Source organism: Siniperca chuatsi, linkage group LG1 (assembly GCF_020085105.1).
Source record: "Siniperca chuatsi isolate FFG_IHB_CAS linkage group LG1, ASM2008510v1, whole genome shotgun sequence".
Lineage (NCBI taxonomy): Eukaryota > Metazoa > Chordata > Actinopteri > Centrarchiformes > Sinipercidae > Siniperca > Siniperca chuatsi.
In genome coordinates this window covers 29,804,066-29,825,288 of record NC_058042.1, presented here as the reverse complement: position 1 = coordinate 29,825,288, position 21,223 = coordinate 29,804,066, and the positions used below count along the sequence as shown (strand labels likewise).

At 40.9% G+C, this 21,223-nt stretch overlaps 1 protein-coding gene across 1 annotated transcript; it reads left to right on the top strand.

The window, feature by feature from the left end:
- The first annotated feature begins 445 nt into the window (after window positions 1-445).
- Window positions 446-19,618, top strand: LOC122878639 (neuropilin and tolloid-like protein 2). Its single transcript, XM_044201670.1, has 10 exons — window positions 446-1,593; window positions 5,561-5,617; window positions 5,877-6,020; window positions 8,419-8,667; window positions 9,181-9,228; window positions 9,773-9,900; window positions 12,711-12,939; window positions 16,201-16,314; window positions 16,502-16,632; window positions 17,704-19,618. The coding sequence occupies exons 1-10, from the start codon at window positions 1,584-1,586 to the stop codon at window positions 18,409-18,411; spliced, it is 1,818 nt and encodes a 605-aa protein (XP_044057605.1). The 5' UTR covers window positions 446-1,583; the 3' UTR covers window positions 18,412-19,618.
- Window positions 19,619-21,223: the final 1,605 nt, after the last annotated feature.

The following is a 21,223-nucleotide window of genomic DNA, read 5'->3' as shown; positions in this document are numbered from 1 at the left end:
TAGTGTGGAGGTGCACAGACGAGTTTTGTCATTAAATCAGAATCAGAAATACTTTATTGATCCCCGAGTGGAAACTCTTTTGCTACAGCAGCTCACTATCACGTCAGTGCACACAGGAAATAGAAGTACTAAGCAAAAAAAATATAATACACTATAAAACAGGTCAGAAAATAAATGAAGTACCAAGTGGGTATAAGTATAAAATAAAATAAGTGTGACTCCACAGTCATAACTAAAACTTCAAAACCATACATGCAGAACAAAGACTGATTTCTTGAGATGCTTAATCATAATCAAGCAACACTTACAGATCCTAATGTCCTCCAAACATAAAATCTAGACTTTAATATAAATTAAAGTGATGAGAGCAGAGTTCATATATATTCATTACATTATATTAGACATCCACGTCTTTGGTTTAGATAGATGCTGGTTTACGTTACAGGCTGCCAGTCGGTCAGCTTCTTTCGGTAAGTTTTTACAAGAATTTATGAGAGAAAAACGTAACTTTCTGCCAATTTGAAACTTAACATAGTTGAGTGTTCATAACATTAGTAGTGATCTGGAAGGAATTGTTTTATTTTATTTGGAGGAGCCATTGAACACTATAGCAAAATCAAGAACAAGACTGCACACAATCTGAGGCCTTGCTTCATCACAAAACTGGGCTTACAAACAGTGTGTAGCTAAAATGGGCAAAATATGTGTGTTGTAGGCTACTGTATTTTGTTTCTGTAAATAATAGCAGAACTATCCAGAACTCTTCCCTTTATGCATTATGCCCACCTCTTTCTTTGCAACCTGTCCATGTTTCCACAGCACTATTAACGGGCGTATTTAGATAACAAATCCCCTAATAATTAACCTATAACAAGACAACGTAAATAAAATTTCGCTAGTGCCACGTGCACTTTCTTTGAATGCCTGCATTCTTGTCTTTTCAGTCACTTTTTGTTTTTTGTTTTTTTTTGCTGCAACAAGTTAGCCTGTGAGGTTTTAGTTTGAAAGACAGGACCGGAAGGGTGATTCCTTCATGGTGTCTACCTTGACGATGCTCATGACAAGCCACTTATTGAAGTAAGCAGCGCCCACGGCTTAAATGAGCCTAGTTCAGGAGCATTTCTTAGTTCAGACACGGACGGAGAGCAGACAGAGACGGACTCTCCTCCTCCTCCTCCTCCTCCTCCTCCTCTTGCTCCTCCGTTATCTTCCTCCATCTGTGCCTCTCTCCATCCAGTATGCGTCTTTTGGATACCTACATCTCCTAGAGCGCTTCAGCCCGCCTGGATCAGTCCATCCTCCACATGTCCTCTCCGCTGTGGTCCCGCTGGAAGCTGTATTTACAGTAATGATGCCTGGCTGAAAGGCTCGCAGCAGTGTTGATCTTCCAGCCGAACGCAGCGGGGATCGCCGACCGAAGAAGAGCTTGGTGCTGCTTTTCCTTCTTGAAGCTTGGCTCTGCGTTATGGATTTACTGTTGTCAGAGAAAAAAGTTGGATTTTGTGAAGAGCCCTAACATGGACAGAATAGGAGGGCGTTTTTAGACAGGTGCTTTTTGGGTTGGAATCACATCGTGAGAGGAAATGCACAGAGGTGAGTTGTATAGGAGCTGCCCGAGCGTCTGTGGTGCGCGTCAAGGTCCAGCGCCTTAGGCAAAAAGAATCGACAGTTTATTTGAAAACTGGATTAAATGTAGCCTATCTTCCTTTTTCTTTTTTTTTTTACGTGTTCTCATTCTAGCGCAGTGGATGTTTTATTTCCACGTGATGTGGATTTCAACGCACCCAAAGCTATTAGAAATTAGAAAATAGTCACTATGGATCAGCTTCAGAACAGATTCAAATGTTCTCATAATTAGTTTTATGTATTTCTCTTAAAATGACACAGCTAAGGCAATTTCCAGGTAATTAAATGCAAGCGGACTAATTTCTCTGCGCTCTGTGCCACATCTCTATTTCTGTCTCGTTTATTTGTCTTTAGTATCAACTTGCCCTCTTGTGACTGTTAATGGCAAATCTTCCTGTTGTATTGTGCACATCACTGATCGACATCGCCATTAACCACCGATTTATAATCCAGCAAGTTAAGTCCCAGCATCTGTTGGTCTGCTTCCCATTTTCTAAGATTCAGCAAAAGCCAGACAGGTTCTCCTGAGTTTGGTTAAGTCCTGTTGGTTTGAACCGACCAGAGCCCAGTCAATGTAAAGAAATATATAAATAAACTAAAATTTCCAAACACCAAACGGTTCATCCATCCTCTGTTGGTTCTATTATTTTACTGTAGGCTCCTACATGCTGGATCATTTGAGCGTAATGTCAGAAGCAGCCAGTTTGGGCACTGCGAGGTGTGCCTCAGTGCAATCTGACTGTGATTCATGATTATAATAGACAGCAAAGGTCAAATACTATTTGAAATTAATATTAGTATAGTAGTTTTTCCAATAAGCGGGCAGTTTGTTTGACCGTCTAAATGTATCTCACTGACATAAACACATCTTGTCTGTCACAAATACTATGTTGCCCTCAGGAATGTGACCACAAAAAGAAGCGCGTTTGGAATGGTGGCAAATAGGTGCCATCGTTTTTCTTTAAAAAAAAAAAAAATATATATATATATATATATATAAAACCCTTTGTGTGAATAAAATAGACAGCAGCTCCTATTTCTTCACACTACTTACAACTAGGCTCCTAAAATAGACTATTTCTCCTCCGTGGCGAAGGAAACTCTCAAAGTTCAAAGCCAGACGCTGACGTCCGTTGTCCTGCACACGCGATAGCCTGTGCGCGCGCTGCTACTGACTCCCGCTCCAGCCACTGTCTCGCGCCATTAACACCTGAGGCGCGTGCCTCATCAAACGGCTGCAAAATCTCTTGATGCGTTCAATGAAGCGTTCTTGATGCTCTGGTGTGGGCACTTTACTGCAGTAGCCATGTTGTTAAACAGGTACATATTTGCAGATTGTGTGTTCGTAGGGCATTAGCTATTATTTAACTGCAGAGTTAACTGTTAGGTATTCAGTTTAGCTTAATTAATATTTTGTCTAATTAGCTCTTAAGTGGCCACAGGTGTAGCCTACCTTTAGGCTATCACTTGTCACATACCACAATGGCGTCATTTTTCATTTTAACTGTAATAGACCATGACACCCTACAAAAATATTTGAACTTTTATGAAGCTTTATTGGTGGCTTTATTGTGCTAACCTAATTAAGGCTATAGTTCCTTATTCGGACTTATTCGAATTCCACATTATCATTATATCACTTATATCATTTCCACTCCTTCTGTAGTCCCGTGTTACAGAGGCCACTCTGTTTTTTGGTAATGTGTAGTCAATTTCGAGAGAGAGAGAAAAAAAACAGATTACAGCTTGTCTTGTAAACCGAAGTGATGTAAAAATGAAATGACATGACCTAGAATCGCGTGGTTGAACCCGCGGTAATTTTTCCTCTCGTTCTTTAAAACGAACAGAGGTCAGATAACACATAAGAACTCCTTTCAGTGGGATATGACGATGCCTTCAAATGTCGGAAATATTTCTACAAGGAACTTAGCTTCACATGAATCACCCAACTTACAGTAGGCTATATGTGGACACTCCTTAATAGTGGACTTTTCAAAAATTGATGATTAGGAGTGAGGACAACCGATAATTCTTTGTGTTTGTTTCTATTCACAGATTATCATTCATCACCCATTTTTATACACATTCACAAGTTGTTCTCTTGACGTTGAAGTGGCAATGGCTGCAGCTTTATTTAGCTTGTGATTTTATTTATAACGTTACAAAAGAGGTTACAAATGCCTACATAAATTATGCAACTTTTGCCTAATACGTTAATTTAAATATTCATATGTTTGATACACACCTTGAAAGGATGACAAGATTCCCAGCTTCATTTAGGGCAGCAGCAGTTTACAGTGTTCCTGCTAGCTACAGGATTTAAGGACTGGCTTATCGTGTAAAAAAGCTTCCGTGAAAGCCTACAGCATTTTTCTGTTATTTGGTTCTTGAGTTTGGGTGGTCTGTTCTCTAAAAGTGCCTGTGGTAGTTCACACTCCCACCTACGATACTTTGTTGAAAGATAATGGCGATAGAAGTAATGAGGAACCCGGAGCCTGGGGGCCCTGTGTATGTATGCATTTAAAAATGAGTTCATTCAAACACGCATGCTCGCTGGTGTGGTTGTGTTCACTGCTTATGTTAACCATGCATTCTTCTTCATTAGACCCTCCCTGTCTCTCTCTCTCTCTCTGTTTTCCATCCTTCCTTCCTGGGTGCCATTATGCAACGTGCCGGGCTCACACTCGCTCTCTAATTCGATGTGAGCGGGCCAACCTATTATGAACTCAGTGGGGATGAAGTCTACAGCGGCTTATCAGAGCAAGACAGTGTCAGAAGCTGCAACATGCTCGCCCTCAGTGCAGATATTGTAATAAAACATATTTCACCTATTGTCTATAGCCGTCCTCTGCCCGTGCCTGTCTTCTCGTCAGTGCTGGAGCCTGTAATCCTGTTTTTTTTTTCTGTTAATACTTTGTTTCTGGTGCCTTAAAGCTGCAGATTAGTAGGTTAGAGTCTCGTGGTTTTAGATGAGAGTTGATGGTTTAAAACTATCTTTAATGAACTACTACTTGCTGCTCCTGCTACAACTGCTCTTAGTGTTATAACTGCAAGCCAATTCCCACTGTACTGTACAGCTACTGTTCTGCTATGACTACCTCCAATAATCCTTCCATATCTACTACTAGCACTGTACTACTAGCAGTACTACTTTTACCATTGCTGCTACTGAAGTTAACAAAGCAACCCTAAACCACTTTAACCCTACACTTTAACCATACTGGTATACATCAGCATGCTTCTACAAAACTACTACTAGCACTACGCTTTAACCTCACGACCGATACTAATGCTGCGATTAATGTACTTCTACTTCATAAATAAGGGTTTGCATTTACTTCATTAACTTCAGTAGAGGAATGCTGAATATCGCTGGTTACATTATTAAAATTGAACCATTTAATAATGTATATAGTATATGGCAACCCATCTGTCCCCAATGAGCTAGCTAGAAATGTTAACTTCAGCAACTGCAACTATACATTTTTCTTTAATTCTCAGTAATCTCTTTCAGTCGTGTAGCTCTATTATTTACAAGATGATTCATCACTTAATGCCTCTGCAATATTTGTCCGGCATTACCCTTTCATGAATGATTTGTACTGACAATGATGTGATTACGTGCTGAACACGCACTAGTATTATAAAGACATGCCTACACTGATACATACCTTATGATTGTCTTTTCTCACACAGCTCTCCTCCTTTCTCAGCAATACATTAAAATGTACCAATTCAATCAGGGATTTACTTAAAAAAATTGTATTGATCTGTATTTTACTCTCTATTCATCAAGGTGAGGTGAAATCAATACTGCAGCTGATCACACATACTTCTGTGGCTGTTTACTGATTTCCATTTTTTCATTGTTGAACACAAAGATATAAATATATTGTGTCACCTGTGACTAATGTGTTATATCTCTGTTTTGCAGCGTGGATACTCTTCTTTCTAATAGAAGAGGGTTTCGCTCTGGCACAGAGAACTAAAGGTAAGCTAGAAATCTCTTCTGTTCCATTAATGTTGTTTCATCCATACTGAAGCAGTCTGAAATAAAGAGGAATTATCTCTACTTGTATCATAGGACAAAAGGGTTCTTTTGTTAATTCCTCCCTCTTTGTTCCCTGCCTGCTTTCTCCTTTTCTCGTGCCAACACTCCTTCCACTCTCCCTACCTTCCAATCATTCCCTCATTGATCCCCCAACTCAATAACCCATGTGTTCGTCTGTTCTCTGCCTTTCTCCTTTAAGATCCCCCAAGCGAGCATGGTGGCCAGAGCCCTAACCAGAACGACTGTGGCACGTGGGTCCGTAACATCAATGGCGGGGTGTTCACATCGCCAAACTACCCCAACACCTACCCCCCCAACAAGGAGTGTGTTTACATCCTGGAAGGTAAAGCAGGGTCCTTTTCCATCCGAATGCTTCATCTTCTGCGAGGAAGCTGTTGTCATCCGAACAGCTGACACAGTTTCCCGCCTTTCAGCATATTGCCTCTTTCAGTGAATGTCATTAGTCTGACTGACATTGTTTTATATAACCTCGCCCCTATCTGATTTTCTGTTCCTTTGCTGGCGGGCAATCAGCCTGACATTTTCCGAATGAGCCATCCTGAGTTTGTTTCACCCCATAGATATAACCCTTTGAAAATGATGGAGTATGGCGCATTGTGGGTAGCCCCTGACTTCTGGCCTAATCAGAGTAGTGCTGTGTTCATCTCTATTGGCAGGGTGTGCCGGAAGCCTCCGCTATTGATTGAAACATAAAAGATATGAACATCTGCTACACAACTGAGCTTTGGTGGCATATCACTGAATTGCAAGAGTCCTTGTCAACGTTTTAGTGTTTACCAGAAATATCACATCCATCAGTAATTTGGTGGCCTGCCACACGGGAGACATAATGGAAAGCATGATTAGCAGCTATAGGAGATGAGGTCTGGGATGTTGGTTGATGTGTTTTCATACTAAATTGATGAACTGTTTGTCCGTGAAGTTAAAGTACAGCTGTTCATGCAGATGAGATGTGTGCTTGGTACTTCTCGCTGTGATGGGGAATAGATTTTACACATGGCTCAAGGGCTCCCCCTGTGGACAAATCAAGCCCAGAACTATTGTTGATGAATAAGCCGTGACTCCATCACAGGCAGCCTACTGGTGTGTGCAGAAGTACATCGAAGTGGGTCTGAGAAGCAACAGATGGAACCTATCATTTGCTATTATTTGATCTTGAATGGCCTTAGTCATATTCATATCCAAGCCCCTATGTTAAGCCTTTTATTCTGCCTCTCATAGAGACAGAGAGATGCTCACATTTGGCACAAGTGCTAATCAGATAGCTTTGTAATCATAATTGGTGGTTAGTGAGGCTCAATGATTATGTCATGTCCCCCAGTTTACAAGCTCAGTAGATCCAGTGATTATACTTTCTGCTCTTTCTGTATCAAGCTGTGTGTGTGTGTGTGTGTGTGTGTGTGGACATGTATTACTCATGTTGTGAGGACCTAAATCTGTTTACACAGTCTCATTGTGGGGACTTGCCTTCCCTTTGGGGACAAAACGCAAGTCCCCATCACGTACATCATTAAATATTAGGGTGAAGACTTGGTTTAAGGTTAGGATACGGGTTAGGGTTAGGGTGAGTCTCCAGGAAATTAATGTACGTCAATGTAATGTCCTCTCAAGTGATGGAAACACAACTGCATGTGTGTGTGAGTGTGTGTGTGTGTGTGTGTGTGTGTGTGTGTGTGTGTGTGTGTGAGGGAGAGAAAGTTAGAATGAGACTCAAGACACCAGGGAATGAACACACAGATAGCAGGAAGTGCAGGCATACAAGCTGCTCGTTCAAGCAGAAAGGGAGAACACTCAGGCTCAAATTCGAAGACAAGAACAGAGACACACATAGAGAAAAGAGAATCTTCTGTGTTATTTTATTTCAGTTGCACATTGTACCATACACATGTACCGCCCTTGACCTTGCTTTTATATCTCTAATGGGGAATGCTTGGCTTCTCCATGCCAGAGATGATTCAGAGCCCCACCTCCCACCCTCAGCATCTTTACTGAGTATGATTCATCTCCCAAGGCAGGCATGAATTGCCATTGTTATATACTGTACTTCCTCTGTGTGTGGGGGGTCATGTCATTAAAGAGCTTTGTCCATTCGGAATATAGACATACTCTGGATTTGCATGGTTCATGCTGTGATTGCATTGCATGCATTTCATTGCATGTTCTGGATTCACTGACTCAGAGACAGCAATGCTGACATGTCAGACTGTTTCTCTGTTTGTGTGTGCTTGTGTACGTGTGCTTGTGTACCTCTCGTGCCCCAGGTGCCAAGTATTGCTCGATCATTGTGGCTTTTTCCATATAATTCTATAAGTATAGTCATTTCTGATTAAAGCTGTAAGGAAAATTTTAATACAGTGAAAGTCAGCTATGTCTGAATGACAAAAAGCCATCACCTCAACAGATAGATAAGGCCATCAATTTTACATACCATTTACATTCCATGTTTAAAAAGGGCTTTAGTTACCTATAGTACCCTTCACCTAAGTCTGAGCCAACATCTAAAAAGTTTGCTCTCCACAGTCAGCTGATGGGTTAGAAGTAACAGCCCAAGGGCTCAACTTTAAAATCCAGATTAACTCATATTTGACTCTACTTTTAATTTATGCTTTAGAATACCATCCAGATTTTTCTTTGTTCTACAAAAGCAAGATTTAATTGTATTCCTTTTGTGGATTTAGCCCTTTTGTTCCCTTTCTCTCCCCACTCCCTTTTCACCAAAGCTCTCCCTAGACAAAGGATTCAGCTTGCTTTTGATAAGAATTACTACATCGAGCCATCATTCGAGTGCCGCTTCGATCACATCGAAATCCGTGATGGACCATTTGGCTTCTCGCCGCTCATTGATCGCTTCTGTGGGGGAAAGAACCCGGGCCTGGTTACATCGACGGGACGTTTCATGTGGATCAAGTTCACCAGCGACGAGGAGCTGGAAGGCCTTGGTTTCCGCATCAAATACACCTTCATTGCTGGTAGGGACACCCAAACTATATATAGTATATTTGCAGTGAATGTTACTCCACAATACACCCGAAAACTCTTTAAGCTAGTGTAGAGAGCTGTATCCGGTTAGTTTGCTTTTACAAAGTCCCCCAAAACACAGAGGAGAATCTGATCTCAGTGTGACAGAAATCCTAATTTTTCTGCATTGCTCATCTTGTTTGTGTTGATTACCAGTAAAAGATGACTGAACATGCTTGGCTGGACATCCACAGGTCACCCATGAGGTCTCCAATTTTCCAAACACCTTCTTTCCTTCATTTTTCTGGCTCCTCAGCAGACACACATCCAACATCAGCTCCTCCTAAATCTAAACCCAATATGCCTAGAAATCAGTGTGTCCCATCAGGCGACAGATATTAGCTTCAAACAGACCGCTTTCTTTATCTGGCTTGCCTTAATGGGATCTTATCTTGTGTTCTCTGCTTACCTATTTCTGCTGTGTGGATTGAGAGTAATGTGCCTCCCAAATCGTATCATTTCAGACCCTGATTTCCATCTGCACGTGGGCGGACTGCTAAACCCCATCCCAGGTAAGCTCTTCAGTATTTCGCCGGTTGTGTTCGATCCTTTTTGAAGAGCTCCTCTGTGCTCAGAAGCTTACCGGAGGCTGTCTCTGCCTCTGACGTGAATGCTAAACACGCAAATGTACCTTGACAAGCACACAACTGTACATAAAGTGAAAGGATGTACATACACAAACATGCTCAAATTTAAACACATGAAGGAACACACACCTCTTTTATCCTGCTCTTTCCTTTCTGTCTTTCTGCCTTTGTTCCTCTGTCTTCTTGTTGTCCTTTATCCTAATCCGCTGTCCTCACTTCAATTCCACCTTAAATCCTTTACTTAACTAACTAAATAAAACCCTTCATCTGTCTGCCTGTCATGCTCCTCTTCTCATCCTACCCTTTATCTTCTTCTATTTCTTCTCCACTCTTTTTTTTCTTTCTTGCTTCTCTCATGTACCTCCATGTGACTCCTTTCTCACCTTCCCTGTCTTTTACCCTTCTCTTTCTTTATTTCCCATTCTTTTTCTTCTTACCTCTCCTCCACATTTCCTGTGACTCTCTACAGACTGTCAGTTTGAAATCGGCGGATGGGATGGGATTATTCGCTCCAGTCAGGTGGAGGAGGAAGAGAGAGTGAAACCTGGTGATGCTTTGGACTGTATCTGGACCATCAGGGCTCCTCCTCAGTCCAAGGTCAGTACAAGGAACCATATTAGTCATTAGTAATGATGGAATGTGTTGCTTCTGTCCTATCCTTCAATCCATTTCAATCCTTTCAGAATTCTTTGTTTTAAATAGCTGCGATCTAGGGTCTGGTCTATGCTTCTGCTTGGATGACTCTTATTCAAAGCCATTTTAAAATACCTGACAAATGCATGCCTCACTCAGTAGTTGGAGTTATGATATAAAATATATAAACATCCTGAGATCTCACGATATATTAAAGTATTCAATGACTTTTATTCATCTCTCTTGAGATATTTGATGAACAAAAATGTTCACATTTAATATCTGAATCATCAACAACATTGCTCTCAGTTATGTTCTACTGTTTCACTACCCTTGAAGACACTGAAATATTTTGTTGCACATACTTCTGAGTGCATTGTAAAAGTTCTATGGCTCTGTACACACCCAAACTCAGAATGATTATTTTGCTCAAAGCACTAATGTTTTGTAATTATTGTAATCAGTGTAAATAGTGAAAAATTGTATGGAGTTGCTTTTTTCCCCCAACATGACAAGTAATACAAAATCTCATCTTGCTGGTGATGCATGCAGTCTATCCCAGAATAGATATGAATAGTCATCCAAAAAACATAATCTGAGGAGAAATAATGATGCTCTGAATATAAACAAGAGAAGGAACAGCTCTGAATTTCTGAATAGTCAACTCTAAAATCACCCTGTGTACTATGATTCTGTTGAGTGTGTTCCCCCTTTCTGTCAGTAGAGTTGCTCCGGCACTTCACCTTGACAGTGTTCTCTATGTTAACATCAGTACTAGTTTTACATTGTTCACTTTTGTTCTTTTACTATAATAGCAAATGTGATGTCAGTGCACAAATTCCAGTATCAACGTGTAATGTTGATATGCGATTTGTTCCCCACTCAGAAAAAAATTGCCTTGGATTCATGGATCCTTAAGGTCAAAGCATTTAGTATGGGGAAAAGCAAGGCAGACAAATTTTATTTATAAAATACAGTCCTGGAAATTCATAAGTACATTTTCAAGCCAAGAGTGAAAGCCCAGAGATGTGCTCTCATAAGTTCTGATATTTATGAGTGGATATCCAAAATCCCATTGAAATTACAACCATAGCCTGGCTAGCCTTGGTTCATTGCTGCTCTGCTTCTCCTTCACCACTAAATGAGTCATCAGCACTCTCCTATGCTACTCACTGGCCACAATATACTGACACACACACACTTGCAGGCACACATTCATGCACATCTAATTAAGTATAAAACAGCAGATGCACACATACAGTCACACATTACATAATATATTGTCACAGAGTACTGTAAGCAATTACCCATACACATGATACACTCATATGTATACAAAGTAATATTTGTATACACATGTAATATGCATACACGTGTAAATATTCATGCATGACTCACGCATCTACTACCTAACTTCTCACACACACACACACACACACACACACACACACACACACACACACAGATTAGTCCCCACAGTCATTTCACTGGTCGTACATGTGCAGTGTGAGGCAGCAGTGAAGAGGATCTGAATTTAGCAGCTGCAGCTGAGTTGCCTAGCCAGATATTAGCTCAGCAAAGCAGAAGGAACAGAGCAGCACAGTCAGCAGCAGTGGAAGAGCAGCTACTTAACTGCTGCATGGTTACAGATGCCTGTGCTCTAAATGTGCTGAAGATTCATCCAAGTTGTTGTCCCCCTTTGGCCAAGATCTTATCATGTCATTACTGCTGATTTGACTTATTCACACAATTTAAAGACATTTATTTTGTAATTACTTGCACTGCAGGTTGACACTTAACACTACTATATGTTTAGGCTAACTAATGAGCAAACAAGAAGCTGCTGTGCAGACAGGTGGCTGGTCACAGTGGCGAGAAACTTACTGAGGACCTCTAGTGGACAGGTGCAAACCATAGGCTGTGTAAAAGGCCTTTTTCACAGAAGACATTTTGACATGTCTAATTAATAACATTAATAACTGGTGTATTTCGGTCAACTGTTTAATAGTCCCATGAAGTGATCCTCATAAAATCTTAAGGGAGTAGAATATCACATTAGAAAGTTGTATTTTTCAGGTGGTTGTATTTGGGTTGTCATCATCACAGGTAAGAAATTTGTTGCCCAAGTTTGCCAGTTGTTGACCATGTTGCAGAGAAATGTCACAGCTCACACTGTAAACTTGTGTCATGAAACTCTCATGCCTGAATTTCCCACAGGTATTTACTGCTTTGTTTGACCACAGCTTCTTGGTGGAAAACTTGGAAATTTCCGACTTTATAAGATGAAAAGGACCATCTGAGCTCACCACTAGTTTTGCACTCTAGCTAGACTCTCTCATGTGTGGAGGAGGTGCAGGTTCAGCTCACAAGCCTTCAGTCCCTGGGGCATTCTCTGAATTGTGACACACCTCAGAGAAAAGAGGAGGGTGAGGGAGACAGGGCAGGCAGCACCATGACAGATATTTTCAAAGATTTACTTTTCTAGTAGCCAGTTATCAGTATATGAATGATGCATGCTTGCATCACAACTTAGATTAGATTTACTTTGTTATTATTTGATTCTATTCTCCATCGATGCATCTTCTATCCATCTTCTAAGCTGTTTATCGCGTTCCTATCCCAGCATGCTCTGGTGAAGAGGTGGGCAGCTCGCCAATCGATCACAGGGTTCTACTCTAATCTTTTCTGTTCTATTCCTTATCTGTGTCAGTTTGTCTGTGAGATTTGCTGTTCATTTGACACCAGATTGATTTTCATATCCTGTGTATCTGCAGATCTACCTGCGCTTCATGGAGTATCAGATGGAACACTCTAATGAGTGTAAGAAGAACTTTGTGGCCGTGTATGATGGCAGCAGCGCTATTGAGAACCTCAAGGCCAAGTTCTGTAGCACCGTGGCCAATGATGTGATGCTGGATAATGGCGTGGGAGTCGTGCGAATGTGGGCTGATGAGAAGAGCCGACTCAGCCGGTTCCGCATGCTCTTCACCTCATTTGTTGACCGTAAGTGCCAGTCTGCTTGACAACATAACTCAGCCTGGACCCTGTTTTTCCATCTTTTTCCATAATTTCTGGTGAATTGTGTCATGCTTCATCTTGCCATTCGAGCCATTCTTTCACAGGTTTTACGCTATGAAATTGCTTAGCACTTCATTGTTCCCTCTTTGTGGCTCTCTGTAGCTCTGTCTTCACTTAATACAACAACAATAGGAAGAGCAACATTTCTTGAGTACCTCTTTGGTGTTAAACTGATTGATTTTGAACTATATGTTGATCTGTTTGGCCTGTATTATATTCAAAATTGATCATTATGAAGAAGCAAGATGGAAACATAAGGCCCAGGTCAGAAATATTACAGTTCGGCTTTATTATTTATCCAAATACATCCAGTGACAGAGGTAGATCCGATTCCACGTCCTTGTTGCAGTTTGGCCTGAATGTGTTTAGAAGAAGTATGGAGATCAATGAAAAACAAAACTCCATTCCACTTTCCCTGGCCCCTTGTGACTGTAACTCTCTGTTATGGACTACGAAAAAGGGCACCATATGTCATTACTTTACTGTAACAGCCACAACATTATCCACCCACACGCAGAAACAGACACAAAAACTGTTGATTTATGAGGCCCTGCATTCAGCCGATATCAGTAATCACTAACAGACACTGAAGTGTCATTTCACCGAGGAAAGCTAATTACACTGTGCCATGTTTAGAGCACAGATATGAAAAAACCAATTATTTACTCCAGCATTTGTAAATAACTGAAATTATCAAATCATTTCTTGAGCATGATACTGTGCGTATTATAGGTCACTTACAACAGGAAAATAGGAATTTATATATTTTGGTGAAAAGAAAAGCTGAGGGTAGGGTTAATGGATCTACTGCAAATAATTATACATTAAGCTTCATCATTTTTGAAGGACAAGAAACTTTCAAACAGATGCTGTTAAAGGTTGCACATAAAGTAGCAAGAATTGCCATGCAGGAAACAGTTTTTCTGTTAGCACACCGTAATATTTTCATTAAATGCCTGAATAGACTGAGATATTAATTGCCACATTCTCCTGCACACTTCTCAAACCCTGGGTGAATGCTAATGTTGTTTTCATCAGCAAACCCATAACCATTGCAGTCAGAACTTAATGGCCTTTTAAATTCAGCAAGGGAGGATTTTTTTTACTCTGAGAGTCCTTAAGACCATTTGGATCCTCATTAATTCTGATCACACAGTTCATCTCAGAGAAGTCCGAAGTCTCTTGAATAACTCCCTAACTTTATTTGGTCAGAGTCAGGGACTGAAGTTTACTTGGAGGTCAGAGGGAACCATTAATCTTTGTCACTCAGAGAACGAGATGAGTTTTGCCTTTCGTGCTCCATCATCCTTAATGTGCTCTAATTTTCCGACAGAAGCCCCTCTGACCAGACCATGTAAACCAGACATATTAAAACCAAATACACACATACTCTCACGCACACAGTGCATATATTCAGACATGAGTTGTGTATGTGTGTTTGTGTTTGTGCGTGTATGGAAGGAGGGTGGGGGTAAAAGGGTGAAGTGTTGTTGGCACCCTGTGAGAGGCTACATTTTGAAGACGAGAGATGCATAATCAGTTTGGAAGTGATCACAGTGTCAGGGGAGCGACCCCATCTACAGGCTCACTGGGAGATAGATGGGGTGGACACTCCAACACACACACACACACACACACACACACTCTATTTCATACACACCCTTACACACACATATACATGTCCCTTTGTCCAAATGATTTAACCCTGAGGCAGAGGCAGCATGCAGGGAAAGGGAAGTGGAGGCTCAGAGCTCTCATCACAGTGGACCTCGGAGCAGCTGTGAAGCTGGTGGAGCGGACCACAGTCTGTTTCAGCTGTGATAAAGACTCAGAGAATGTGTCTGCAGCTGCTAAAGCCTGTGCATATAAAAAAAGTGAGAGGTGGAAAAATTTTGTCAAAGGGGCTGGGAAAGGACAGTTTGGAGAAGTGAACTAGCCATAAGAGACAGGTTGAATATTATACTGTACTGTGTGCATACACACTCATGGTGTGGAGCAAGATTTGTCTGTGTGAGTGACGTTTGGAAGCAACCATGAGGTTGTACAGGCATTCTCTGGCCCCGATGATGTGATAAAGAAAAAAAGGACAGAGCATAGTGGTTATTACTCCGTTTCTTTTGTGTGTTAGACCTAACAAAGGGTTGGACTTTAGATCTAGACATCAACCTGTCTACTTCTTGAATATCATCTCCAGGACTAATTTGCTTTGTACTGAGGGTAAATTAAGATTCCTTTCAAACTAATATAGTCGACGGCTCAGCTGATAGTTCAGATACATGTTCACCTGTAATATGGGAGGTCTGTGTTTGATTCTTGTTCATCCTCCAGTATATTAACGCAGAAAAAATAACTCTCAACCACAAAACAGTGTTAATGATCACTGCTATTTTTTTTTGCCTGCCTGCTACACAATTTCTCAGGCCTGATGGAACAAAACAAATCACACTATAGGGCACTAGAATCATGCCTCTGCTTTTCAACCATCCAACTTCCAGGTTCCTATATCAAAACCCAGGCATCTGCATCTTCCCTCAGCCTTGCAGCTCTTCCTTCTGACTGGCAGTGCATCGATCTCCTGAGCCCAGCAGCCAGCATCAATTACTAGTCATCTCTGTCTCTGCCATCGCAGCCTTGATATGCTAACAGTCACTTTAATGTGGAGTGTCTTACAGCACCTGCCTGACCATCTGCACCCCATGATGGCCCGAAGCCATTTCTACCACCACCCCACCCCCCGCCTGTCTTTTCATCTTTTCCATGTTCCTCCTCTCTGCCTACTCTGAGTTTTCCAACTATCCACCCATCCAACTCCTCTCCCCCCGCTGTCTCCTGCTTCTCAAACTCCCTTGACATGAAGTTTGCAGCTCAGTAAAGCTGTCATCTCCTCCCCTCATCACCCCCTGATGTTGTGTCTGGAGGAAATGATGATGTATGGCCTTGTGTGGGCTGTCTCCATTAGACCTCTAGTGTTTCAAGACATAATAGAACATTATATCTTTTATTACATGCCTCTAGAGATTTCTACAGCTAAATTTTAGATCTTTTATTATTGTTTTATTGTTATTATCATCAAAACAGCTTCCAGGCCTTTTCACAGTGTGGTCATCTTTTACTCAGCACTGTTAGCTGTTTTCCTGTTGTTTTTTCTAAATTTCATTATCTCTCTGTATTGTCTTTTGCTTCCAGCCCCCTGTTCAGCCAGTACATTCTTCTGCCACAGCAACATGTGTATTAACAACTCCCTGGTGTGCAATGGGGTTCAGAACTGTGTCTACCCATGGGATGAAAACCACTGCAAAGGTGATCGTCCTAATTGTGTACTATTCCCAATTGAGGTTATCATGGTTAATTAGGATTGATTTTTGCAGGTTTTCAGGGTTGGTATTCTATTTGTCTTTTTGTACATATTTTCATTTTCTATGACTTTCTTTATTTTATTTTTTATTCTTATTCTTTCCTCTTTTCTCCTCTCCTCTTCCCCCTCCAGAGAAGCGATCTAAAGGGCTTTTTCATCAGATCACTAAGACCCATGGCACTGTCATTGGTGTCTCATCAGGCATAGTTCTGGTGCTTCTTATCATTTCCATCCTGGTCCAGATGAAGCAGCCAAGGAAAAAGGTAACTCATCTTTGTGGTTGACCTTTCGTTCAGCAGGAAAGCAGACCTAGCCAGAGAAGAAGAGACACATAATTGAAAGCGATGGTGGGATTCCAGACCAGATGGGGACACACGTAGCTCTGAAGACAGGGAAGAAAGACTAAGACCTTGGATTTTACACCATTACACACCATATCAAAAATTATGCCGTATTTCATAGGAGATGTTTAGTTTCAAGGTAATTTTTTTGTTGGTTTAACTACTTTCTATTAACCTATCTCATCTATTTTTACTTCAGTTTGTGAATTCCAATGCCCAGAGGGCACTCCTTACTCAAAAAGCATGTCTTTATGGCTGGTCTATTGAGGCTACTGTAGGTAAACAAAGTCTCTGACACCTCAGTAATGGATTTCGCCCAGTATAACTGCTGAACATTGTGCAAAGTGTTGGCACTAATGATTTAGATAGGTGTAAAAAATACACTAGCAAACAAATGTTGTGTATTTTGTTGATTATCCATAGCACCAAAATTCAAAAAGGCAAGGTATGTGCAACATACAAGCTGTTTTAAGAGCTTGTTTGAGGGTGGAAACTGCCTTTCACCACTTTTCTCCCACCACCTTTCTAAACTTTAAATCTTAAAGCCCCTGAAAACTTGATTTCAAATCAAAAGTATTATAAGTATATTTGTTGATCAGATTTGATTGGCAGTGGTCTGGCAACATAAGCAGCAACCTACCAACTGTCATCAGATTCTGATTCAAATGTTGCTAAATTGCAGTTGATGCACAGAGTTATGTGACATTCCTTTTACCAGCTGAGCCCCACCCACTTAAAAACAGTAAGAAAAGTACGGACAAAAACACAAATACAGAAATTTGGAAAAAACTCTTATGTTGGACCCCTCACTCATAGTACGAAGCTGAGAAAATAGGTTTTCAGGGCCCTTAAAGTAGCACATTTATTGTGTTAAGTCTTAAGAGTGTTATTCCATCTATTGTCTTGATGTATGCTCATGTGGGTGTGAAAACGAGTAGCATGCTAATCACTAAAAGGTAACTGTCTGAATGAATCTTCTTCTTCTTTTTTAAGGTTGTAGCTCGCCGGCCTGGTGTTTTCAACAAGGCGGGCTTCCAGGAGGTCTTCGACCCGCCCCACTACGAGCTCTTCTCTCTACGTGACAAGGAGATATCGTCAGATATAGCCGACCTGTCTGAGGAGATGGACAGCTTCCACAAGCTGCGGCGCTCCTCCACCATGTCCCGTTGTGTCCACGAGCACCACTGCGGCTCACAAGCCTCAGTGGCTACTGGCGGTGGCAGTATTAAGCACAGCCGCACCACCTTGAGCTCCATGGAGCTGTCTTACCACAACGACTTCTCCAAGCCACCACCCATGAAGACTTTCAACTCCACGGCCAACTACAAGAAGAGCTGCTACGGCTACAAGCAACACTCACAGACTCACGACTGCGACCAGCAGGTCATTGAGGACCGCGTCACAGAGGAGATACCATGTGAGATTTATGGGCGTGGTGGAGGAGGAGCCACAGGTGGAGGAGCAATGGGAGGAGTTGGAGCTTCAGGGATTGCAGGAGGAGGGATTGGAGGAGCAGTGGGGATAACAGGAGGAGTGGCGATGGGAGGGGGAATGGGTATGGCGGGGCCAAGTGGCATCGCTGGAGGTATCGGTGGTGGGATGGCAGGAGCCTGCGGAACCCTCAGTATCCGCGGCAACAGCGCTCGTAACAGTACCACCATGGTTGACCCACAACAGCGTTCCATGTCCATGGACTTCTAGATGGTAAAGGGAGGAAGAAAAGGAGAAAGGGAATGCAGAAAGAGCTTGCATTTCACTCCCCGAAAGAAGAGAAGGAAGAAGAGAAGACAGGAGAGTTACAACAATCTTAAATTGATCACTCCTCTTCCCTCTTCTGCCTTTGCTTTCAAAGCAGTATTAAAAGTATTGCAGGTAACACTTACGGATCTTCTCCTCTCAAAGTCTCGTCTGAAAGTTTGGGATATTAGCAGTCAAGAATCAAGGAACAAAAAGAGGGAAAAAACGGGAAACTTGGTTCTATTCTTCAGGATACTAATGGATTTGAAGGGAGGGTGGAGACATCTTGTCTCTCCTCCAGTCTTATAATCATTTAATCTCTCCTTTTCATAACACACATATAAGAAGAGCGTTCTCGCATGCAGACCCAGACTTCTCTCTGTTTGGTAGCCCAGAGCACCAGGAAACTACTCAGAAACAGAGAGAAAGACTTCTTAGACTGAGTTTTTACATGTATTCACCTGCCATGCACAGATATATGATATATAGTGCGTCCTCTAATAATTTGAGTCTTTATTTTTGTCAGTGTACTGTACTGTTAAAACCAGTATATATATCCAGCCTCATGATGATGCTTGGCTTTTAACTCTTTAATCTTTTTCAAATGTTGCTCAGATGATTTTATGAAGATGACTTATCCATGACTCATGGTGTTGATGATGAGGAGGATGAAGTTGTTTGTTGCTGTTGTTGATGATGTTCAGAAATATGATGATGATGACAATGATAATGATGTGATATTACTATAAAATAATTGTCGTTTTCATGGTTACCTCACACATACACAGAGGGTACGCTGCATTCAGTCTCTCCTCAGGAAGAGCACATGACGAGACTGTCTTATTTTGGTAAGAAATTGAGAAAAAAGTCTATATCTGCTCTGTGAGCTTTATAGCACATGGGCATTCAGGCTATGAGTGATCATTTATGGGATATGAAATGTTTGGTTTTGAGACGTGGACTGAATTGAAAAAGCATCCATCCCACTCCCAAATCCCACCCTTACCAGGAGAAAATGTAATTTCTCAATTTCCCAGTGAACTGAGTGTGTAAAACAAGCACAACCTGTTTCCCTAAAGAGACAGACATGTAGCCTATATGGTTCTCATTTATGATTTTAACCACTGGTTGTATAATTTCATTCTGTTGAATTAAATGAGAGCTTACTCACCTCCCTGTGTGAGCTTTTCTGTTCACTGTGACCATAGAAATGAAAATGGCACCACCCATAGGCTGGAGATGTTGCAACAAAGTAAGACACATTGTGACATGCAGATAAAAAAAGAAACAGCCTAGGTGTTTGGCTTTGCCGAGATAAATATTTACATAAAGAATTGCTTTAAGCATAATTCATTTGCTGAATTGTGTGAACCTTAAGATGTAGTTTAGGGTTGAATATACAGGAATTAAGGATGATTAATTCAACCATGCTGCAATATGATCAGTTCTGCTTCAACGATTATTGAACAAAATGCATACAGTGCAGATCCTCTTAACTTTCAACCATAAAATAAGTTTAGTGAATCTTTGTATTTTCTGTCTGTTACACTCTTACACACAAAAATTCCAATCACCCTTTGCTGTCATGATGCATTTGTCCTGTCTAATGCTCAAGGCACCTCTTCAAAATATTACCTTCAGATACTCATGGCCACATGCATTATGCTGTGGTCCTCTGTGACACAAATGCATGTAGTCCCAGGAGCATTAGGGTAGTCTAGATGTATGATACTAATATATTATGCTGGGATGGTCAGATATTGCTGAGCAGCAGATTTTACTGGTTGAAGTCTCATAAATCATTTACAATTAAAATAACTGTTAACCTGAACATTACACCAACAAAGAAATTGAGTTGTTGGATGCGCAAGGCTATACATCACTCACTCAAATACAAATTGATTCTGAAAACAGTGTCCAGATGACTACAACTGAAACCCTTTCTACGATAGAACACTCCTGGACGAATGAGGGACTACACCGTCCCACTCAACAACTACTTAGACATGTTAGAACTATGCCATTATTTATGTGCACAATTCACATGATTAGCTGCAAATTGCATAGTAAGATATTGTGGGATTTACTTGGAATTAAAACATTATCCTTACTTTGTATTTTCACAGCAACTAACATTACAGAGAAACACACGATCATCGCTCAGAGACTCTGCAGTAGAAAAAAATACAGCCCCATCTGCAGACAGACTGTTCTCCATCTTTTTATCTGCTGATAAAAACCTACATGAGGAGCTAAACAACAATCTGGACATGAAGCACTGTTTTTCTCTACACAATATGACAATTGATATGTACAACAGCATTTGGTTGAGTCAGATAGCTAATGAGTGACAACTACATCTTTTATTGTTGTCATTTAACTTTTAGTTTTTGATTGTTTTTGTGTGCGTTAGTCTCTAAATCCATTTTTTATATCCTAAATCTTGTCAATCTCTTGTAAAGTACTTTGAATTGCTTTTTATTTGTCTGAAAGGTGCTATATAAATAAAGTGTGACTGATTGATTGATTGACTGTAAATACATTCCCACTAGTCAGAATGATACATGAAGATATCTGCCAAATAAGATATGTCAGAACTCCTTTTAAAATATAAAACCTTCTTTGTAAATGATCTTTGACCATTTATAATTCAAATAACATAATTCAAAACTTAGTTTTGTCTAGTCAGAAGCGCAAGATATTAAAGCAATATCACCAATATTTGTGCCAAGTAATATCCAAAAATGTTCTGTCAAAAAGAATAATTTAGATATCT